A 24,663-nucleotide genomic window follows, 5' to 3' on the forward strand; every position below is an offset into this window, starting at 1 on the left:
AATATGCAGATGCATATTAGGAGGTAGCGGTGTTCGGTGGTTAAGAGCCTGAACTTGGGAGTTGGATCCAGTTGGAATTTTTGCTTCATCATGCACAAGGATTGTGACGCTAGGCAAGTTATTTACTATCTATGAGCCTTCAGTTTCTCCCCTGTGAAATGGAGCTAATCCTAGGTCTCTCCTAGAGCTGTGGTAAGGGTTACAGGAGATAATCGGTAGAGCACAGTGCCTGGCACATACCAAGTGCCCAGTCAGTGGTGGAGGGATTACTAGGAATATTATCTGTAGCCAGATGGGAGTGACTACCAGCCCTCACTTCTAATGGTGAACATCTTTTAGAAAACTTCAGAGTATTCTAAAACAAAAGATGGGACCATTTGTCAGGAGCCTTGGCCCTTTAGAAATAGCCCATGGGATCATGTGGGGGAGAGTGTGGTGTATAGAGAGAAGAACTGGCAGTGCAGCGAAGGCTTCCACACCCCCAAGAGGCTCTTGAGGGGAGCAACCTTTGGGAGGACGCCCGGGCCGACGTGAGTGAGCACACCTTCCCAGTGCCGGAGAGAAGGCTGCCAAGGGCTACTGAGTCACTTTTCCCTTAAACCAGGAGTCAGCCCCCTCACTCACCCCTTTTTTCCCTTCTATTTTATAGTCGCACCAGTGCTAAGAGGTACAATGAGAATGATAAAATACAATTACCATGATGACAAATCCGCAGATGATGTTCTTTATGAAAATGAATTCTCCTTTGGATATGCTGTGCTTACTCAGAAGGGCCACGGAGTGCCAGACCTCCAAGTCGTGCTTCTTATAAGTCAAAGGGAGCAATTGTTGGGAGAAGTGTCCTAGGAGTGGCTAAGAAGAGACTCCCCACCTTTGGGAAAGACCTGAGCACTTCACTGCTGATGGAGAGCTGGATGGAGCACTCATCCCCTTCATAACAGTTCCAGATATGTCTCTATGTTGACTATTTTATTTCAAGACAACTTATCTGTCATCTGCCACCAGTATGGTTGCTCATCCATTACTCTGTGCCAGACACTTTTTAGCTGCCATGGAGGATACAGAGATGACTGTCTTTAAGGAACTTACAGTGTAGTAAGGAAGATGGTAGTCACCACCACAATAAAGATAATAACACTTACTGATAACTTACTATGTCCAGGAACTGCTTTAAGTCCCTTAAAATGTCTTTTTATCTGGACTTCCCAGGCAGTCCAGTGGTTAAGACTCCATGCTTCCACTGCAGAGGACATGGGTTCGATCCCTGGTCGGGGAACTAAGATCTGGCATGTCGCCTGGCCAAAAAAAAGTCTTTTTATCAAAACAATGCTATAAGTAGATGTAATTATCATCTCAGTTTCAAAGATGAGGAAACTGAGGTCTGTGGAAGTTAGGCAACTCACACAAAGATAAGTCCCGCATACAAACATACAGTAACACCAAGCGGGATTTAGTTGTGTCCTGGCAGTTTATAGGAGGGAAAGATTACTTCCTGTGGATTGGCATCAGGGCATTCTTCACAGAGGAAGCAGTGACAGCAAAATATTGAAGGGCATAGGGGGTTGAATTGTGGCCCCTCCAAAAGACAACTCCTCCCAAAACCTGTGAATATGACCTTATGTGGAAAAAGAGTGAGTGTAGGTGTAATCAAGTTAAGGTGCTTGAGATGAGATCATCCTGGATTTAGGGTGGGCCCTAAATCCTATGATAAGTGCCCTTATAAGAGAAAGGCAGAGGGAGATTGGAGACACAGATGCACAGAGAGAAGAAGGCCATGGGAAGATGAAAGCAGAGATTGGCCGCCCTAATTCAGGGATGCTGGCAGCCACGAGACGCTAGGAGAGAGGCATGGAACAGATTGTTCCTGAGAGCCTCCTGAAAGAACCAACCCTGCCAGTACCTTGATTTTGGACTCACGGCTTCCAGGACTGCGAGAGAATAAATTTCTCTTGTTTTTAAGCCACCCAGTTTGTGATCATTTGTTGTGGCAGCCCTGGGAAATGAATACAAAGGGTATGTGAGGGTCGCTGGGAAACAACAGCTCAAGCTAAGACACTAAAAAGGAAAAATACAAGAGATTTGAGCATGTATCTATTTCGGTTTGGCTAAAGCACCAGGACCCTGAAAGGGAACAGGCTGTTGAAAATGGAGGTCATGTCATGTGATGGAGGGCTCTGAATGTCAGGTTAGGAAATCTAGATTTTATATGCTGAGCAATGAGGAACTTGATGAGAGTTGTATATTTAGAATATTAAGGTGTCCTTGAGCTGGCAAGAGGTAATAGGGGCCTGAAATAGGGCAAGGGCATTGGGAAGGAAGAGAAGGGACAGAGGAAGGTATCTTGTAGGAATCCGAGAGACTTGGCAATCGATTGATCTCAGTCTGACTTGCTAAGTAGCTTGATTCATATTTTACATGATATTGTTTATGTGCTTTTGTATTCTGGGCTGCATCACACCCACGTGTTAGATGAGCTACCCCGAGTCTTTTGGCCGCCTGTCAAGTGGGATTATTAACTTGTTCTGGCTTCCTGGCAGTCAAGTTGTGCTCTATGTTGGCGACTTTTCTTTTTCTGAATCTTAGGACTGTTTCCTTGGCTTGCTCTGCCCCTGCTTCTCCTACACGAGCTGAACCTTTGGAAGCTTCAGAAGCTGTTTCAATACCGTCAAGTCACCTCTTCTGGGCTCCCATCCTGCCTGAGCTGGGAGCAGGGGGCGGGGTTTCAAGACTGCTGTGCTGGCCTCACTCCAGCATTCTATAATAGATCCTGTCTTGACATTTGATGCTATGTGTGATGGAGAGGTGGCGTTGATGAAGCCGTGACATCTGGAACAGATGCAAATCTCAGAGCCATTTCAGAAGGTGGACGTTGACCATGCCCTGGAGACCTTTAATGTGGTCTGAGTCTTCAAGCCTCATTAGCATCAAATTCCTTTGGTTAGTTTCCACAAATCACACTGACCCTCCTGATCTGGCTTTATACTGTGAGACCAATGGGAGGGAAAGAAGAGGAACCAGAGTTTACCCAGGGTTGACTCAATGCCAATTATCATGCAAGGTGCTTTGCATATCATCTTTGAGTCAGAACTATGAGGCAGGTGTTATTATCTTCATTTTACAGACGAAGAAATGGAAGCTGAAAGCAGTTAGGTCATACAGCGAGTGGTGCTGCCAGGATTCAACCTTGGGACTTTCCCAGAGACCACACTACCTCCTACATAAGAGATTATTTTTAGTCAATGCCGCTAAAGCGGTAGAATTCAGTGTTGGGCACATGTGCAGGATTTGCTGGGTACGTGCTGGGTTTTCACTGTGTGTCATGATTTTGTATGATCATTTCTCCCATGGTTCCTTCTAGAGCCTAGGCACTGACCTAGCACTTCCTGGACATCAGCTTCAAGAATGTTTGAGGACTTTCTAGGCTGATGAACTTGTGCTGTTTCCCTAAAGAACAATAGTGTGTTTCAGCATCAGGTTGCTGTTTGCAGTCTTCTGGTTGCATCTCTGGGTTTGGTTGTATTGGAAAGAGTGAATGCAATGGTTCCTCTTATGTAACCTGCATCTCCGCATTGGTCTGGGGAAAGGAGATGGCCTTGATAGTGTCATGGCGGTGCTGCTTGCAAAACCCGTGACGCTAGAGCCTCTGTTCATGGTTTCTAAACCCAGGCCAGTACCCCCAAGTCCACTACTCTAACAGCCTTTTTTTTTTTTTTTTTTTTTTTTTTGTGGTACGCGGGCTTCTCACTGTTGTGGCCTCTCCCGTTGCGGAGCACAGGCTCCAGACGCGCAGGCTCAGCAGCCATGGCTCACAGGCCCAGCCGCTCCGTGGCATGTGGGATCTTCCCAGACCGGGGCACGAACCTGTGTCCCCTGCATCGGCAGGCGGACTCTCAACCACTGCGCCACCGGGGAAGCCCCTCTAACAGCCTTTGTGTGAGCTGTTTCGTCCCACCTTCCCCCTGTTCAATCCCAGAACGTGCTTCTCCCTTCTTTCTGCAATTCCAATCCTACACTTTGTTCTTGGCTCAGTCCCAGTTCACTTCCTCCATGAAGCACCTCATGATTTTCTTTCCCCTTCTGGATTCCTGCAGCCAGTTTGCTTCTATGATCCTCCTCCCCAGCTCTCCTGACTCTGGTCCGTGCATTAGCTCTCTAATTGATTGTAGCCTCTTAGAGTAAGGAGTGTGGTCTTCCATTTAGCGCCATGGTGCCTGGCAGAATACAGGGCATACAACCAGGGCATTAATTGTTGATTGAGTCCATAAGTTGCACATACATTTCTAGAACACAGACTACCTTGCAAAATCTGCATTGCTTTCCCCACTGTGCAGAGAATAAAGTGCAAATTCCTGAGCATGGATTTTTTTTTTAATTAATTAATTTATTTATTTATTTTTGGCTGTGTTGGGTGTTCGTTGCCTGTGCACAGGCTTTCTCTAGTTGCGGCGAGTGGGGGCTACTCTTCATTGTGGTGCATGGGCTTCTCATTGCGGTGGCTTCTCTTGTTGCAGAGAACAGGCTGTAGGCACGCAGGCTTCAGTAGTTGTGGCTCGCAGGCCCTAGAGCACAGCCTCAGTAGTTGTGGTGCACAGGCTTAGTTGCTCCGCGGCATGTGGGATCTTCCCGGACCAGGGCTTGAACCCATGTCCCCTGCATTGGCAGGCAGATTCTTAACCACTGCACCACCAGGGAAGTCCTGAGCATGGACTTTTTGTTTTAAGGAAAAACAAAAAGAACAAAAACAAAAAATCAAACCTCTCCATCTTTCAGTTTCCAAACTATACTTCAGCCTCTGAAAAAGCAGTAGGTTATCATTGCTTCTACAGTTCTCTCAGCCGGGAATACCATTTCCAGATTCTCTGTCTCTGGAAATTTTTCCTAGTCTTCAGATGCTGCCTTCTGTGTGGAGCCCTTCTTGATCTCCCAAGACACAGCTAAGACAGTTTTTCTTCTGAATGCCTATACCGTGTCACTTTAGCTCCATTTGGCCTGTATTTCATTTAACCTTGTCCTATATTTTATCGTTTACACTCCCTCTGGATTGCATACTGCTTAAGGAGCAGAAGGCTGTTGATTCAGTTTTATACCCAGGTAATGCCTAACATAGGATAAGTAGCCTTTCCTAAAGCCTGGCTATGCTTGGCATAGTTCCTACCTGATAGGAATCAACAGCAGCTCTTAACGCTCTTGCAGCAGCTTGCTTGTAGAGGAGCTAAAAGAGGAGGGTTAGGAGGAAACGCACCTGATCCTTCCTTCTTTCTGTCGCCCTCCCTGGTGGCAGAGACAGGGTTCTTAGGTCTCATTTCTGGATGCTTAGCTGGCTGTCCTTAACAACCTCTCTTTGCTGGAGAGGAAATGGGAAATCATTCCTGGTTCAAGTGTACATAATCACATCAGAGGCAGGCCAGGGCCCCTACGTCTTATGAGTCAGCAGGCATTAGACCAAGCGCATCTCTTCCCTTACCTCTAAAAGCCACAAAGCAGCAAACTCATTATCGCTGCACAGGGAATCGTGAGCATTAGGCCAAGGTCAGAGCAACCTGGATTGTTGCAAGGGCTGCTTTTTTTCAGGGATGGTAAAGTGAGCCAGTCTCCTTCAGTTGCTCACTGACTGACAGTGAACCAGAGACATCCGCTTGACATCATTAGTCAGGTGAGCCAGATGTCAGCTACTAGCTGTTTCTAACTTCCCCAGCTTGCTGTGTTCATCTGGTCCTTTATGATTTAGTAAAAATTGTCTCAGATCTTCATCGCTTATTCAGTAAGTAGCCCAGATACTTTCCCAGTAGCTCTGAGAATTCTTTCTTGCAACACAAACAGAAGGAGCCTGTGTTCCCTCTGCCACTTCTCTCTGTTTCCACTGCTTTCTTGGTCTCCTCTCTGCATTCTGCCTCCTGTTATGCCCTGTTTCTTTTGCATATACTGTCTACTTACTGGACTCCTTACAAACCCTCAGTACCCAGAGTGCCACTGTTCATTGCTGTGGGTGCTGCAGACTTTACTGAAGATCGGGGCAATGGAGTGCTTGTGTGTGTGTGTGTGTGTGTGTGTGTGTGTGTGTGTGTGTGTTTCCTAGGACTGTTGTAACAAAGTAACACAAACTGATTGGTTTAAACAACAGAAATTTGTTGTTTAAACAACTGTCCCACAGTTCTAGAAGCTAGGATTCTGAGATCAAGGTGTCAGCGGGACAGTGTGTCAGCTCAGAAGGCGCTAGGGAAGGAGCATTCCAGGCCTCTCTCCTAGTTTCTGGTAGTTTCTTGGGTTGTAGCTGTATAACTCCAGTCTTCACATTGTGTTCTCCCTGTCTGTGTCCAAATTTTCTCTTTTTGTAAGTACACTAGTCTCACTGGATTAGGGGCCCACCCTTCTCCAGTACCACCTCATCTTAATTATATCTGCAACAATCCTATTTCCAAACGAGGTCACATTCTGAGGTACAGGATTGGGGGCGGGAGTTAGGATTTCAGCATATGAATTTTGGGGGATATAATTCAACCCATAACAGAGTACGTGTGGGTGTGTTGTATGTATTAGGGTTAGGAGTGCTACATTACAGAACAGAAAGGCAAAACACTTGCAATTGAATACTTAACCATCTCAGTTTTTAAAAGTCCCTCATCCATTCCATCCTCTGGGGAACTTTCTGTGGTCTTCTCTTCCCCTTGGCCTCCTGCCATGTTGCTGGACCCCTTCTGACCCTCTTCTTGGACTTCTCTTTGCTTCATTGTGGTTCATTCAACAACAACTCCAAAAATTACTGTGTGTTTCTGATGTAAAACAGTTTAACCATTTTCCTCTCTCTTCAAACCATATAGATGTGGCCTAGAGGGCCATACTAATAACCAAAAAGTCCATTTAAGATGTTTCTAGCAAAGACAGTTCTCTGCCTGAGAAGAAATTCTGTGATCAGCTCTGATAGAAACCTTTTTTTCTCCTTCCATCAGTAAATGAAATGAAATTATTTATTGTTCTAAATATTTTAGTGAACTAGCTTTTGTTTATTTCTGGGTGCATTAAAAAAAAGCATGCCTCCTATACAAAATGAGAAAAATACCAAAAATGATAGTGAGCATAGGTTGTGCATCTTAGGCCAGGGATGGGCAGCTCATTACCCCTCCTTCTACTGGAAGACATACTGATAAATATGGTACTCTTTTCTGCTGAGCAAGGACATGGCTTCAGGATCCTTCTCTACAGAGCTGATTCAGGCTGGCATTATTAAGTCCATTAGAGTGGATGGGAGAGATGAAACCAATTTGCCACCACTGTTCTAGACATTCCATGGAGGGAGTCGTAGGCTTCTGGTGATTACTTCTCTTTCTGTTCATTAACAGTTGCCATTTTCTGGAAATGAGTAGGGTGTGGAGAATGTGATTTCTGTATTGGTCAGTATAAACTGGGTTATGCTGTGGTAACAAATGACTCCTAAATCTTGGTATTTCTTGCTCATGCCACTCGTCCTTTCAGAATTAGCCGAAGGTTTGCTCTGTGTCACCTATTTTTTATAAATTTATTTTATTTTTGGCTGCGTTGGATCTTTGTTGCACGCAGGCTTTCTCTAGTTGCGGTGAGTGGGGGCTACTCTTCTTTGGGGAGCACAGGCTTCTCACTGCGGTGCTTATCTTGTTGCGGAGCATGGGCTGTAGGCCCGCGGGCTTCAGTGGTTGTGGCTCGCGGGCTCTAGAGCACAGGCTCAGTAGTTGTGGTGCACGGGCTTAGTTGCTCTGCGGCATGTAGGATCTTCCCGGACCAGGGCTCAAACCCATGTCCCCTGCATTGGCAGGCGGATTCTTAACCACTGTGCCACCAGGGAAGTCCCTGCTCTGTGTCACCTTTATCCAGGGATTCAGGCTGACAGAGCAGCCTCTATCTGTGATATTGCTGGTCTTGTGGCAGAAGGAAACAGATCACGGTGAACCATGCACTGCCTCTTAAAGCTTCTGCTTGTAAGTAACTCATGTCACTTCTACTCACATTTCAACAGCCAAGCCTAATGTCAGGGAGGTGGGCAAGTATAATTCTCCCTAAGGGCTGGCCAGCAAACACATTAATTCAGTTTACATCAGATACTTACATTTTACTGTTCTCAAATAAATGTAGTGAAAGAAAATAGAGACCTTTCTATTTATCAAATTTTAATGACTATTCCTTATTCTTCTTGCTATATAGAGTAGAAATCTTATTTTGAGGTTTAAAGAATAGAAATACACATTTGATGTGATTTACATCAGGACCTTTATTATTCAATGTCTTTTCTTCAGCTGGGATATAATTAGTTTTAACAGAAGGCTGCTTAATGGTCAAAATGAGGTATAATATTAATGCAGACTAAGATAATAATCTTAGTGGTTAAATTTGGACTCATCATCCAACACAATAGTGCTGCCTTTTATTCACCTTCATAGCAGAATAAGGTAAACCTAGCAGTATTAACCTCATGAGCCATACCCCCTTTAACCTTTTGAAAATATGTTGTACTCTTTTTCTTTTTTAATGGTTGTTTCGTTTTGCTTTTTTAAAAAAGTATTTATTTATTTATTTATTTTGGCTGTGCTGGGTCTTAGTTGTGGCAGGCGAACTCTTAGTTGCGGCATGCAGGATCTAGTTCCCTGACCAGGGATCAAACCCGGGCCTCCTGCATTGCGAGTGCAGAGTCTACCCACTGGACCACCAGGGAAGTCCCTGTTGTACTCTTATGCCTACTTTTAATAGGAAACTAATATTTTCATATTGAAATACATTAAAACAGATATGAAAACAATGATCATATGCTGTGATAATTATTCACTTTATCCCATTAATGTAAGAGTTTCAGCATGTGACATACAAAGTAGAGTTGCTAACGGATGTTTGGAAGAACACTGGTTTAGAAAATGTTAATAGATGTTACATTAAAAGAGGTTTGGGGCTTCCCTGGTGGCGCAGGGGTTGAGAATCTGCCTGCCAATACAGGTGACACAGATTCGAGCCCTGGTCTGGGAAGATTCCACATGCCGCGGAGCAACTAGGCCCGTGAGCCACAACTACTGAGCCTGAGCGTCTGGAGCTTGTGCTCCGCAACAAGAGAGGCCGCGACAGTGAGAGGCCAGCGCACCGCGATGAAGAGTGGCCCCCGCTCACCGCAACTAGAGAAAGCCCTCACACAGAAACGAAGACCCACCACACCCAAAAATAAATAAATAAATAAATAAAAGAGGTTTAGTAATTCAAGGGTTCAGGGAGTGCATGGTTATAAACAGGTTTCTGTTATGCAAGATGTCTCAGAATCTTAATGATGCGTTATTAGTTCATGAGCCATTTATCTGGTCATATTCTTCAGAACACACTTTGGGAAATGCTGACTCACAGCTTTCAACCAGTCCCCTTACAACCACTTTTTAACCTCATTGGAAAGCTAATCCTTCGAGCCTTCTGTTTGCTTCTAATTAATCAGCTCTCTGCTTTCTTTACTTCCCTGTTTATCCACTTTAGACTGAATGATTCATCATTTTAGTAACATGCTTGGCCAATTATGTAAGCCCCCTTATCCCTTATTTGTACCAATGGATGGAGCCAACTTTGTGCTTCCACTGAGCCCTGCTGGAGAAAGCCGTATGATCATTAATTTCAAACAGGCCCTTAATATCTGACAGTCCTACTATGTTTCCTGTTCAGCTTACATCCTACTCTCCCAATCCCTGTGGCACTATTTCAGATCCTTTCTACTTTCTGGATTCTACCTCCTTCCTCTCCCCCGCTGTGTACCCTACCCACCTAGCTCCTTTACACAGTACAATTGTGCCTGGTGTTCCCAATCCTACAAACTTCCTATAGCTGCCCCCATTCTAGCTTCCTTTTCTCCTGTTGGGACAGTAGAAGTGTTCCTCCTCCATCCAAGGACAATCCCTCTACTTGTTCTTTTATTTCCATATCCTCCCAACTTTCCAAGGATCTTACACTATTGATTGTACTTTTTTATGTTGTTGTTATTTAGAGTCAATCTTACTTTTCAACTGGTCTTTCTTATTAGCCATCAGCTTTTACATGTGTTTAGTCTTTCCCATTACAAAAAGGAAGGAAAGAAGAAAGGAAGAAAGGAATGAAAAATGGAGGGAGAGAAAAATTCTCCCTTGACATTACATTCTGTTCTAGTTAGTGCTTCCTCTTTGTGGCCCAAAGTCTCACATTTCCATTTCCTCATCTCCCACTCTTAACTCAATATGCTACCACCTAATGTTTTAAATTTTAAATTGAGATGTAACATACATATGGTAATGTACACTAACCTTAAATGTACAGCTCAGTGAAGTTTTACATATTTATACACCCCATGTAGCTGCCACCCAGATCAAGATATAGAGCATTTCCAGGAACAAAAAGTGGCAATATCCTCAATGTTTACTAACTTGATATCTTCACTTAACAATACATCCTGAAGATTACTCCATAGCAGTGTGTTGAGACCTTCATTTTTTTTCAACTGAGTAGTGTTTCACTATGTAGCTGTGCTATCATTTATCAGCATTCTGCAGATGGACGTTTAGACAGATTCCAGTCTTTTGCTATTACACACAGTGCTTCTACGAAGAGTAACATACAGACGTCATTTTGTATTTCTTCCAATGTTTGTTTGATTCTTAGAAGTGAAATTACTGGGCCAAAGGTTAAGAACATTTGTAACTTGGCTAGATATTGTCAAATCCTCTCTATAGAGGTCGTACCATTTGCATTCCCAATAGCACGGTGTTAGTGTATGTGTTTCCCCACAGACCTACTAACAGTGTAAGTTGATAAAACTGTTTTTTTTTAATTTATTTATTTTTAATTTTTGGCTGAGTTGGGTCTTTGTTGCTGCGCGCAGGCTTTCTCTAGTTGTGGCAAGTGGGGGCTACTCTTCGTTGCGGTGCATGGGCTTCTCAATGCAGTGGCTTCTCTTGTTGCGGAGCACGGGCTCTAGGCGTGCTCGGGCTCCTAGAGCTCCTAGGCGGGCTCTAGGAGCACGGGCTCTAGGCATCACCAGGGAAGTCCCATAAACTTTTGAAATTTATATGCATATCTTTTTTTCCTCTTCTTACTTTCTTGTAGCTTACTTGAGATATAATTGACATACAATATGCTACACACAATTTGATGAGTTTTGTCATATGTATACTATGAACCATGCTACAATCAAGATAGTGCATGTGGTAGGGGTGAAAGAAGGCTAACTCCTTATCTTCCCACAGGCAAACTGAGGGAGCATTCTTACAACTGAAAGATCAAGAAGGAGCAAAACAAGCATGTTCTCGGCTCCCTCCTACATAGCCTTACATCTTGGCTTGACTGACACGTCCAGGTGCCACTTTTCCTGACTGTCCTTGGTGGCTCTCTTTTAGGCAGTCTTGTGCATACGTCTGTTAGGGCACCACCATAATTTTTATTTATTTTTCTGTATACCCATGAGATTGTGAGCTCCTTGCGGGACGACAGTATTTTATAACCCCTTGGTCTGATACACAGAAAGTGTGAATGAATGAACAATACTGCAGAATACTGCAAAAGCAAAACTTACAAAGTCTTGGTAAAATTAAGAGAAATTTAAAGGGTCTGTTAAGAACTACAGTATACTGAAATTAAAATCAAATTATAATGATTTTAAGACATTTACTCATTTGACTCTTAAAAGCCTTGAAACATTCTACCTTCCATGGTATTGAGCTGTAGTCATGCGCAAATCTCCACTTAACTCTTTAGGCTATTGTGCATTTTTCTTTCTTTAAAAAAATTTATTTATTTATTTTTGGCCGCGTTGGGTCTTCATTGCTGTGTGCAGGCTTTCTGTAGTTGCAGTGAGTGGGGGCTACTCTTCCTTGCAGTGTGCAGGCTCTAGGCGCACGGGCTTCAGTAGTTGTGGCACGCAGGCTCAGTAGTTGTGGCTCGCGGGCTCTAGAGTGCAGGCTCAGTAGTTGTGGTGCATGGGCTTAGTTGCTCTGCGGCATGTGGGATCTTCCCAGACCAGGGCTCAAACCCATGTCCCCTGCACTGGCAGGCGGATTCTTAACCACTGTGCCACCCAGGAAGTCCCTGTGCATTTTTCTTAATAAGACTAAGTGCTTAGGGCCCTTTCATAGGGGCATTTATTTAACTTTTTCATTCACTAGTAGAAAGGTTTTACATTCACTTTTCTATTACCTCCTGCTAGGGTACTTTCATAATCCCTAGGTATCTTATCAGGAATAAGAAACCAGTATTGCCAGGAAACATGATGGGATATTAAACTGTAGTTAACAGTGCAGGTGTGTATTACTTTTAAACCTCAATATCAAACATGTTAATTGATAAAATATATTAATTTTGCTGGAGAAGGAGAGCAGGTGGGAAAAGGAAGTTAGAGGATGAAAAAATGACTATTTGATTAATAAAAATAATTTTCTTTTTGCTGAACAACTTCCTTTACATTATGAGCTCCCCAAATGCATTTAAAATTCAATTCAAGTTGCCACAATTTGACTTACATACAGATTTTTTTTCCCTAGGGGCACATAAACATGTCAATTTCTGTTTTCCTAAAACTACAATATTTTCAGCGATATACTCCATATGACAGCATGGGAGGAGGAGGCACCTCTGATCATTCCACTCAGTAACCCAGTTGCAAATTTTTCATTGCCCATCTTCAAAGTTCTGTGCTTTGTCATGCCCAGGGGAGGAATGCCTCCACTAGCAGATGCAATTATGGTTCTAATGGATCAGAAGGTGAGGTTTCCACGTGACATTGGCTGAACAGACATAAGCAGAGAGGTTTACAATGTTGATGGGGTGATTGAGCCTGGTTCCTAAGGCTAAGAAATTCCTAAGAAATTGTTGCCTGTGGAAAATACAGAGATGAGCTGGCTAGATCCCTTTGAAGGAAGGACTTGTGGTCCAGCTACAGGCAATACAGGCAGCAGCCAGCTTCCAGATACCAGATACTTAGCTGCCAAGAGCCACCTTGCATGTGCCACACCCTTCCTGGGGTAGCCAGTGACTGAGTGACTGGCCATGCTTCCTCCAGAACTCCCCACCAGGCTGGCTGAGGCTTGCCAAGCTTGCCCTGCACTTTGATTCCTCTGCTCAATTCTGCTTCTGCTCCTTTAACATCGTCGGTGTTGATTCCAAACAAACGACTTGCACCCCAAACTCCATCTCAGTATCTGCTTTCAGAGAACTCAACTGGCAAGATGGGGCACAGTGAGGGGAAGAAGGAATATGGATGGGATACAAGGGAACCACTGACCGCTTCCTCCACTGCCAATGGTAGAAGTAAGTGGAAAACTAGTAACTTGATAGCAACTGGACCGCAAAAGGCTTAGCTCCCACAGAAATTAAGGTTTGGTTTACTTCATCAGGTAAAAAGTCCCAACCAGCTGAGATACAGGTAGAAAACCAAGGGAACATGGAATAGGTGGTGGAAAAATAGGTCATAAATACTAACTATAGTATTTATACAACATTGCAGAAGTAAGAACAATTTCAGCAACTCGTGTTTTCTTCTCTGCTATGTTGTCTATGTGCTTATGTACTTTAATTTTCCCTCTTCTTTCTTCTCCCTTTCCCCCCCACAGTCTTATATAGAGAGCATATTGGTGGTTGTTAACTTTAAATTTTATTCTACGTATTCCAGACTATCAGTAAGGGCTGTGGTAGAACAAAAGACAAATGGACATCTCCCAGATATCCCGGACTTAAAGCTGGATGTAGTAACTGTTTAGACTTTGAGACTTTATAGAAGGGATGAGTATAGTTTTCTTTGCATAAGGATAGTTTAATTTTGATAGGTGAGAACACTTTGGGGGTTATAAATATGTGAAGAAAGGTATTTGTTGATATTGGTCTATGAAGGAGTGGAGAGGAAGAGGGAAAAGGAGGAGGAAGAGGCAGAGGGAGAAGAGGGGAAGGAGGAGGAGAAGAAGACAAAAAAGAATTACTTTAATATATCTAACATTTACTGAGTACTTGAATTAACTTTGCGGTACGCGGGCCTCTCACTGTTGTGGCCTCTCCCGTTGCGGAGCACAGGCTCCGAACGCGCAGGCTCAGCGGCCATGGCTCACGGGCCCAGCCGCTCTGCGGCATGTGGGATCTTCCCGGACCGGGGCACGAACCCGCATCCCCTGCATCGGCAGGGGGACTCCCAACCACTGCACCACCAGGGAAGCCCTGAATTAACTTATTGAATGAATTAAGTCATTGAATCAGGACAGCACTATGAGAATGGTACTGTTAATTTCTCCGTTTACAGATGAAGCAGAGGCTCCTACAGCTTAATTAACTTGGCCACAGTTGCAGAGTGTTTGCCCCTAGGCATTCTGTGTATAGGGCTCATGCCCTATATTGACTTATTTTACTGTAGAGGAGATAGGTCATTCTTTTAGGTTGCCCAGCATCTGAATCCTGTATTGTGCTTGGGAAATTCTCTTCCACATGTATCTTGGTAGGAGACAGAGCCCACCTGCCTCTACAAAGCTGAAAGCGCTAATACTTACTTCCCAGTTTCCCTGGCACCTTGGATGCGGCATGTGATCAAGGCTCACCCATCAGGTTCACTCTCTGGTGGCCATTGCAGCGAGGGCAGGTTTCAGGAGCACCAGGGGCAGCACTGCTAGTGATAGATTCCAGTGTCTAGTGCCAGGGGTGTTAGGGTCGTAAGCTGCAGCTCCCAGTGCTTGCTTGCTAATAGCAACAGGCCTGTCCTCACTAGACCAGTCTTTTTTTTTTTGGCCACGCCATGTGGCTTGCAGGATCTTCGTTTCTAGATCAGAGGTCGAACCTGTGCTCCCTGCAGCAGAAGCATGGAGTCCTAACCACTGGACCGCCAGGGTATTCCCTAGACCAGTCTTGAAGCATTATTTTGGAAGTTCTTGGCTATGAAGACTTCGAGGTTGCTATGTAGCCTTCTTGGCAATTCTGTGAGGTACCCAATATTCTGATTTGTAGCAACAAACCCTCACTAGTTGTTTAGCCTTATTACTAAAATGAAATATAGCTTCACCTATACAGCTCACAGCTTTTTCTGTACCAGACACTGTTCTAAGTGCATTTTACACATGAGCCAAATGAAATCTTAGAAAATCTTAAGACTTCAGTTCAACTATTGTCTGCATTTTGCTATGAGGAGACTTAGGTACAGAGAGCTTAAATGACTTGTCCAAGGTCACAGAGAGATGTGATTCACGCCCAGGTAGTCTGTCACCATAGACTATAGTCACCACCAGTCATTTTACCAGGGCTGTTTCTTTTCTAAAATCCATTTTTTGGTTCTACTCTCTCTTGTATGACCGCATTTTATTATCAAAGAGTTTTGCTTTGTCTTCTTTTTCAAGAAGAGCTCATAGTTTTTGTTTCGTTTGAGCTCTCTCTTGCTGGAGAGTATTTGTCTTCTGCTTTTATTTATGAAGAGCAAATTTGTGAATATAAATTCTTTTTTTAATATAAACTTTTAGGTCACACTTTCTTATAGGACTCTCCAGACCTGGTTCTGCTGTCTTCTGGAACAGATGATTTTTGCCACTGGATTTTTCTCTCTTGTGTGTAACTTTTTCTTTTTTGCTTTTCTCTGTCTGGATTGGTCCTTTTCCCTTCATTAGAATATATCTTTTTTTTTTTTTTTTTTTTTTGCGGTACGTGGGCCTCTCACTGCTGTGGCCTCTCCCGCTGCGGAGCACAGGCTCCGGATGCGCAGGCCCAGCGGCCATGGCTCACGGACCCAGCCGCTCCGCGGCATGTGGGATCCTCCCGGACCGGGGCACGAACCCGTGTCCCCTGCATCGGCAGGCAGACTGTCAACCACTGCGCCACCAGGGAAGCCCTAGAATATATCTTGATTTGGGGTAAAACCTCAGTTTTTCTTGGTCATCATATGGCTTTTTTGTCCTGAAGACTCGAATCTTTATTTGGAATGGTTTTCTTCTATCAGTGTTTGGAAAAAAATTTTTAATTTATTTGTTTGGTTCTATTCTTTGGGAATATCAATTATGTGTCTGTTAGAGCTCCTTTGACTGCTACATCTCTCATCTTCTCTAATGTTTTTATATCACTGCCCTTTTCCATCTCTTTCTGGGGCTTTAAAAAAGCCTGTCATTTATGTCCTTTGTTATGTTTTTGATTGCTTTTTTTCCACTTTTATTTATCATGTAGTGTTTTTTTGGTAATGATTTTTCTGTTTCTATCCCACCATTTCTCCTGAGCTCTGATGCCTTGCCCTATTGTATTTTGAACCCTTCCTCTGTTTCCTTGGATAATTCCTCTTTTTAAATTTTTTAATTAATTTATTTTTGGCTGCGTTGGGTCTTCATTGCTGCATGCAGGCTTTCTCTAGTTGCGGTGACTGGGAGCTACTCTTCCTTGCGGTGAGCAGGATTTTCATTGCTGTGGCTTCTCTTGTTGCGGAGCACGGGCCCTAGGCACGTGAGCTTTAGTAGTTGTGGCTCACAGGCTCTAGAGCGCAGGCTCAGTAGTTGTGACGCACGGGCTTAGTTGCTCCGCAGCATGTGAGATCTTCCCGGACCAGGGCTCGAACCCATGTCCCCTGCATTGGCAGGCAGATTCTTAACTGCTGAGCTACCAGGGAAGCCTGGATAATTCCTCTTTTATACATATTCTTTATCTGCCGTTTGATTACATTCATTTACTCTTTTCTTTCTTCCTCCAGTATATATGCATAGACCCTGGATGGTTTATTTCTGATGTCAGCAGGGGGAGGTTTGTTGGGGGAGGAGGTCAAGAAAAATTGGGTAGTTTTCAGGTTCCTATAATTACAACTTCCTCTTTCCTAAGGGTTCATATACTCTTCATATTTAGCATTCAGGAGGTTAGTGTGGTATACAGTAAAATCCCTTAACCTCTGGAAAATCCCTTAAACTCTCTTTCTTTTTCTCAGCTCTAGACCAGGTTATAGACAAAACAACTTATTGCTATCACGGTCTCTCCTTCAGCTATCCCTCCTCTGCCACTTCACATTGCAAAATTGGCATCTCGTTTGGGGCAACCACTGCTTCTCCCATGGTCTCCCCTCACCCCTTAATCTTGGTGCTTTAATCAAAGACTCTTTGGAATTGTCACCTATTCTCAGAAATACATATACCCGACCTGAGGTCCAAGGCTCTCCCACCATTTCTGTTCAAATTTGAAAGTGTTTGGCAAACGTTCTTCATGATTGTTGTTTGAAATGATAGTATCTCCCTGTTTCACTGAAGATGGGAATAGGGAATCGAGGAGTGGCTTACCTAGGTGGTTCTAGATCAGGGTCTCTCATGAGACTGCAGTCATCTCAAGGTTTGACTGGGGCTGGAGAATCCCATCCCAAGCTCACCGTCATGGTTGCTGGCAGGTTTCAATTCTTTGCTGATAACTGACCAGAGGCTTTAGTTCCCACCACATGGGCCTCTCCCATAGGGCTGCTAATGCATGGCAACTTGCTCCCCCCAGAGAATGTGATGGGAGTGATAGAAAGAAGGAAAGTGAGAGGGAGCACAAGAGAGCACCCCAAATGGCAATCATATTCTTTTATAATTTAATTTCAAAAGTGACACACTATCACTTCTGCTGTATTCTACTGTTCACACAGACCAATGCAGGCACAATGAGAGGGGACCACACTTGGGTGTGAATACCAGAAGGTAGGGACCATAGAGGCTATCTTGGAAGATGGTTACCACAAGCGTGTGTGTGTGTGTGTGTGTGTGTGTGTGTGTGTGGCCTTGTACGGGTATATATATATGTATAATACCACACACATACACACACAAATTAACCAGAAGAATGTTTCTAACAATTCTAAATTTGAATGTACTTAATAATATAGCTTCAAAATATATGACTAAAAAATTGATAAAACTACAAGGAGAAAGAGAAATCTCCCATCATAGTGAAAGATTTTAATTCATTCACCCAGTAATGAATAGATCAAATAGATGAAAATATCAGTAAAGATAAATATATTTTGAATAATACAGTTAACGAACTCAATCTAACGGACATATATAGGACCCCATAAAACAACTGGAGAATGCACATTCTTTTCATGCCATACAGATCCTTATGAAATTTGACTACTTAATAGTAGTCAATACATTTTGAGGAATTGGAACTGCAATTTCTGACCACAATGCATTTAAAATGCAAATCAATTTGTAAAAAGATGATCATGAGAATCTTATACATTAGCAAACTTTAAAATAAACTGCAAAATTATTCACAGGTAAAAAAAGAAATCATAATGGGAAATTTAAAATACATAGAACTGAAAAATAAAAACAAATGCAACATATAAAAATTTTGGAGATTCAGCTATAGCAGCGCATAGAGGGAAACTTATAATCTTAAATGGATAATTTAGAAAAGCCAAAAGACAGAAAATTAATGAGCTAAGTGGTTAATTTATTTTATTTATTATTTATTTATTTATTTTTTGGCTGCATCGGGTCTTCGTTGTGGCACGCGGGATCTTCGTTGATGCAGGTGGGATCTTTTGTTGCAGCGCGTGGGCGTCTCTCTAGTTTTGGTGTGCAGGTTTTCTCTTCTCTAGCTGTGATGCGTGGGTTCCAGAGCACGTGGGCTCTGCAGTTTGCAGCACACGGGCTCTAGTTGAGGCGTGCGAGCTCAGTAGTTGTGGCATGTGAGCTTAGTTGCCCCACGGCATGTAGGATCTTAGTTCCCCGACCAGGGATCGAACCTGTGTCCCTGCGTTGGAAGGCAGATTCTTTGCCATTGGACCACCAGGGAAGTCCCCGTAAGTGGCTAATTTAAAAGTTATTAGTGTAACAACAGAATAAACCCAGGAGTAGTAGAAGTATGGAACTAATAAGGTAGAAATTAATGAAATAGAAAACAAAGGTAAAAAAAGAATCAAAAAGCAAAAAATTGGTTCTTTGAAATGACTAATAAAATTAACATACTTTTGGAAGATTAGTTTAAAAAAGGGAAAGGGTGCAAAAGCAATATACTGGAAATAACTGGGACATAACACAAGGGGCAGCAGAGATCAGAAAGAAGTTAAGAGAAAAACTCATTTTTAAATAAATATAAATGAACAAATGCCTAGTAAAAAAGTAATTTACCAAAATTAACAAAAAATCCAAACCCAACACTGTGTATTCCTCTAAACACATGGAATTGGTAATTTCAAATGGGATTCTCATAAAGAAAACAACTGCTCCAGATAATTTTGAGGACAAGTTCTAACAAACATTCAATGCAAACTCTTCTAGAGAATTGAATAAACAAGCACATTTATTCATTCTATGGGATTTATTAAATTATTAGTTTCAGAAGATTGTAGTAACTATTAGAAAAATCAGCAAAGCATTTTGTTAATTCTTCTGTTAAATAATCCAGCAGTTCAGGGTAACTCTTGGGTTTATTGTAAGCTCTAATTCGGTTTACATAACTGAACTTACATCAGGTGTTTAGAGCCCAATAGAATCCTGTTTTCAGTCTTCTTATTCATCCATGTTAATAGAAGTAATCGTCCCTTTTGTGAGGTGTACATTTTCCAGCAATCTGTGAGAGCATGGTGTTGTAGTATCTGCAAGCAGAGAGTTTGCAAAGTCCACAAACTCTTCCGTGGGAATTACAGATGGAAGAACGTCTTCTTGTATTACCCGTATCAGTTCAAATTTGCCCCAGTTTTTCCACTTAAATAATCTTATATAATATGCCTGAGTTGGTGTAATCCCTTCTCTCCCCAAATTCCAAGAATCTGAAATCTGGAACTCAACCTTTACCACTGAGTTTAAGAGGAATATCTTTAATTGACATAAAGTATAATTCAGCCCTTTTCTCTCTCTGTTCTGCATGCTGCCATAGTTTGGACCTTGTGAAAATTTGTCCATTTATGATGCCTGAAAACTCCTCTCATTAATCCTTTCTTTGCCCTCTGATGCTCTTGCTGGGCTCCCAGGGGCTGTCTTTTTCTTTCATGATCAAATAAATGAACTCTGTCCTAGATGTTTATGAATCACAATTGCAGACTTCTTGTTGATTTGTCTATTTTCTCCCTTCTCTGAGTTTATCTTTTATTTCCAGTGGAAGCATCACTCCCAGCCTCTTCCGGAGGCTCTTTATTTCCACAGCCCACAGAACCTTTCCTGTGTGGCATTATGCTAAAGGTATGGATTGGAGTAAGACACACTCAATTTGGACCTATAAAACTATCAAGTATCAGGGCAATTTATTCAACATGGCAATTTACTCAACATTTTTCTGCTCAGTTTTCTCATCTGTTAACTGGGAACAGTGATCCTACCTTGCAGGGATGAATGTTCCTGTCCCCCTAATATTCATATGTTGAAACCCTACCCTTATACCCCAACGTGATGGTATTGGGAGGTAGTTAGGCTTACATGAGGTCATGAGGTTGGAGCTAATCTCATGAATGGGATTAGTGTTCTTACATGACTCACGAGAGAGCTTGCTTCTCTCTGCTCTCTTCCATTCAGAACGTAACTAGAAGTCTGCCACCAGAGATAGGGCTTTCACCAGAACTCAACCATACTGGAACCCTCATTTCAAACTTCCAGGCTTCAGAACTGTGAGAACTAAATTTTTGTTGTTTATAACCTCCCCATTCTATGGTATTTCTGTTAAAGCAGCACAAACAGACTGAGTCTAAGACAGTAATAATCGTAAGGTTAGAATGAAAGTAAGTGCTTAGCATGACGCTTAGAGCTCAGTAAACATGCAGTGCATGCTGATCATTATTATCATCACAATTCCCATTCCCAAAGCCAAGACAAATCGATCTTCACATTTTTTATTCTAATCTCTATTGATTATCTATTGATCTTATTCATTTGGGGGAAGGGCACATTTTAATTTATTTTTATTTTATTTTTGGCTGCACTATGCGGTATGGGGGATCTTTGTTCCCCAACCAGGGATGGAACCCATGACCCCTGCAATGGAAGTACGGCTTCTTTTTTTTTTTTTTTAAGATTTATTTATTTTTGGCTGCATTGGGTCTTACTTGTGGTACGTAGGCTCTTCGTTGTGGTGTGTGGGCTTCTCTCTAGTTGGCTCTAGCGCAGGCTCCAGGGTGTGTGGGCTCTGTAGTTTGCAGCATGCAGGTTCTAGTTGAGGTGCGCGAGCTCAGTAGCTGTGGCACGCGGGCTTAGTTGCCCCGGGCATGTGGGATCTTAGTTTCCCAACCAGAGATGGAACCCACGTCCCCTGCATTGTAAGGCGGATTCTTTACCACTGGACCACCAGGGAAGTCCCAAGGGCAAGCTTTTTTTTTTTTTTAATTATTTTATTTTTGGCTGTGTTGGGTCTTCGTTGCTGCGCGCGGGCTTTTCTTTGGTTGTGGAGAGTGGGGCCACTCTTCGTTGCGGTGCACGGGCTTCTCATTGCAGTGGCTTCTCGTGTTGTGGAGCACAGGCTTTAGGCACGCGGGCTTCAGTAGTTGTGGTGCGTGGGCTCAGTAGTTGTGGTGCACGTGATTAGCTGCTCCACAGCATGTGGGATCTTCCCGGACCAGGGCTCGAACCCATGTCCCCTGCACTGGCGGGTGGATTCTTAACCACTGCGCCACCAGGGAAGCCCCCAAGGGCAAGTTTTTAGATTTTAATATTTAAATACCCAGTGAGATATCTGGGAGCATAAACTGGGAACATAATGGTGATGATGGCTTGTGTCTCTAATTGCCTTTAACGTACTCATAGCCTTCCTGGATCCTGTATCAAGTCCTCGTGAAATATCTTAGCTATTAGTATGGCAATGTCTCTTGCTTTTAGGATCCTCAACAGTGAGTTGATATTTAAATCTTAGAAGGCCAGATGAGACCATTTTCTGTGATTATTTTCACAGATGTGCATAAGGCAGTTTTTCTCACACTTTCAGCCTCATTTGACCCCTTATCAGTGTTTGGCATATTTGTGAACTGAAAAATTTAGGTGAAAATTTTAAAAGATTCCTCACTAGTAAAAAGTAATATTCAAAATTTATGATGATCATTTCAGATTTTTAAGGATTGTATGCAATTTTTGTCAAGCCAGGGTCATAGTGGATAACTTGGGTTATAGATCACATTGGTTTCTTTTCTTACTGTTTATTTCTAACTCAGTTAGAAGACCCAAACTCACAACGATAGGTGGCTAATAGCGGCAAGTGTTGGTTTTTCTTTCAGATAATTCTCGCTATTAGTTGGATAGATGTGGACCCCAATTTACAAACATCGACACCCCCCATCCCACAGCCATTTGCAGTAATCCTCTGCTACTCCTCTCATTAAGAGGTGAAATCTCCTCCATCCTCTACATAGTTTTCCCCTTCGAAATGCTCCTTTTTGGAACGCAGCCTTTTCGCTCTAAGAATGTTCAAGCCGCCCATGTTGGGGACAACCTAGGTGTCCCAGTGACAGCCCCAGTCATGCTCCCAGCCAACAGCCAGAACCGACTGCCAGCTATGTGAATAAGACCATTCTCAGATAGAGTTATCCCCTGCCTGCCTCTCAAAATTTCGCTTTATGTCACTTCGCTTTTACGAAAGACGTACACCTAGTACTCACTTGTTTCCTCTAACCCAAAGAAATCCAAAGGGGATTTTGCTTTTAGCGAAAAAGGTGAAAAGTTAAACTAGCGTTCAGCCTTTATTTTGCAGCAGCCCTATACAGGTAGCATGCACCCCGAGCAGCAAGTGGGGCACGACCAAGCACTCCCCCTGGGAGCTACACTCAGCATCTCAGCATCGAGCCTCCATATCTTTGAACTGTGTCTGTGCATTCTTTAGCAAGATGTGTCCTAAGGTAATTGCTTCTTTTCTTTATGCCGTTTTGGCTTACAGAAGGTTTCATAGGAACACTTTGCTTTCTGATAGTGGGGAAACCTGCAGCCCAGCCCTTAGTCAGGCCATCCCAGGCAACACCAAACAGCTCAGAGACAAGCTGTCCCTGCTGAGCCCTGTCCAAATTGCAGAATTGTAAACAAATATGTGGTTATTGTTGTTTTAGGCCACTAAGGTTGGGGGCTATCCGTTATACAGAAGTAGAAAACTATTTTAGGGCTCCATCAGATACCAGAACTGTAGCATGTCACACTCCACCATTGAAGTTTGAACGTGTTCATTTAGGGGAGGTGAGGTAAATGGATTCTTAATTCATTCTTTGGTCACAGTAGACTCTGGAAGCGATTGATTCACTGTTGCAGCTTTTGAATGTGATTTAAGATAGGCTGAATAATACATCATTGGTTTATCTCCCAGATATCTGAAGAATCTTCAGGAGTTAGTGAAAATTTAAGGTCTTGGTGATTGAGCCAATAGCACACAATGCAGTTTTCTGAGGAAATCCTGATGTTTTACCTTCAACATTAAAAATCTAGATAATTGGTGCTTGAAGTTAGCTTCAGGTCAGTTTCAGATACAGTTTATGCTCCTGAGATTTCCTTGGATGCCACATCCTGAACCCTTAGCTATTTATTCTACCTTAGCCACAACCAAAGCCACCCAACTCCACTGCAGCCCACGTGGTTCTGCTCCCTGGGTCAGACCAACCTCTCACTGGGAGGGCTGGGTCACCCCCCCCCCTTGCTGTGATCCTGCATCCAGGCCAACCATCCCTGTGCCTGGGAGTTCTGGCGCCTCCTGTCACTTCTGGACCTGGACAAATACCATACCACAGGGCATGGGGGTCTACCTTCCCAGAGGTCACAAAGAGGCTTGTATTAATCAAGGTTCTCCAGAGAAACAGAAACAACAGGGTGTGTGTGTGTGTGTGTGTGTGCGTGGGTATGTGTAAAACTGCCTACTTTTCTCTCTGAATAAAATACAATGTGAATCGGCATTCAGGTGCAGCCTCTTTTATTTAAATATCATTCTTGTTACATACCTGTCTGGTGCTTTGTCAGTGCTGATCTCAACACACTTATGTCCTGTTAAGATTATGACTCGCAGAACTTTGACCAAATGAATGATTAGCATGGGTTTTCAGGGATAAGGAGCACATATTATATCACAATCTGCCAAGGGCTGATTTATACCCCGATTCTCATCAGCGATTTCCTCCTCTGTGAAGTACTGGTATCCACAACGGATAGTAACTGCTCTTCCACCATGCGTGCCTTTGTTAGTAGCGTCTACAATGGAGTCATTCATTAAAGGATTTGCCAATAGCTTTTTCAGTCTTCTCTCTGAATATGATTCTTGTCATTTGCTTTGCCACTATTGTTCAGCAATGCCATGACATGCACCTACTTTTAATGACTCATAAGAATGAACATAGGCATTGTTTTAATCTAGCAGCAAATTTTATTGTTTTCATATTGGAGAACATTATTTTCTGTTTGTTTTGGAATAGGACAGATGGTTGGTTCATATGAGTGGTCATGATGCTTTGTTTGAACATTACACAAAGGATGCAGTGCTACTATTTGACAAAATTTGAAGGAGACAACATGCTGAGAACTAGAGAATAAACTGATGAATGACTATCATTCAATTTCAAAGATTTATCTTATTTCCTGTCTATACTTTTTATATTTGGTTACTTGTGGGAAATCAGTATACTCACGATTCACTTGTCCCAGCATGACTAGACTCACATTCTCTGTTTTAGATTCCTGGTCATTTTTTACATTTATTTGGTTGTTCTCAATTATAGCATTTATATTATTATTTTCATTACTATATTTACACTTCAATGAACCATTTTTATTTTATTTATTTATTTAG

General features: G+C 42.8%; 1 protein-coding gene across 1 annotated transcript in view; it reads right to left on the reverse strand.

The window, feature by feature from the left end:
* TBPL2 (TATA-box binding protein like 2) overlaps nt 1–17,317 on the reverse strand; it is a 51,187-nt gene extending 33,870 nt beyond the window's left edge. The window contains exon 1 of the mRNA XM_024734759.1: nt 17,312–17,317. Within this exon, the coding sequence (XP_024590527.1) occupies nt 17,312–17,317 (6 nt within the window). The remainder of the gene's footprint in view (nt 1–17,311) is intronic.
* Nucleotides 17,318–24,663: the final 7,346 nt, after the last annotated feature.

This window comes from Neophocaena asiaeorientalis, unplaced genomic scaffold (genome assembly GCF_003031525.2).
Source record: "Neophocaena asiaeorientalis asiaeorientalis breed wild unplaced genomic scaffold, Neophocaena_asiaeorientalis_V1.1 scaffold547, whole genome shotgun sequence".
Lineage (NCBI taxonomy): Eukaryota > Metazoa > Chordata > Mammalia > Artiodactyla > Phocoenidae > Neophocaena > Neophocaena asiaeorientalis.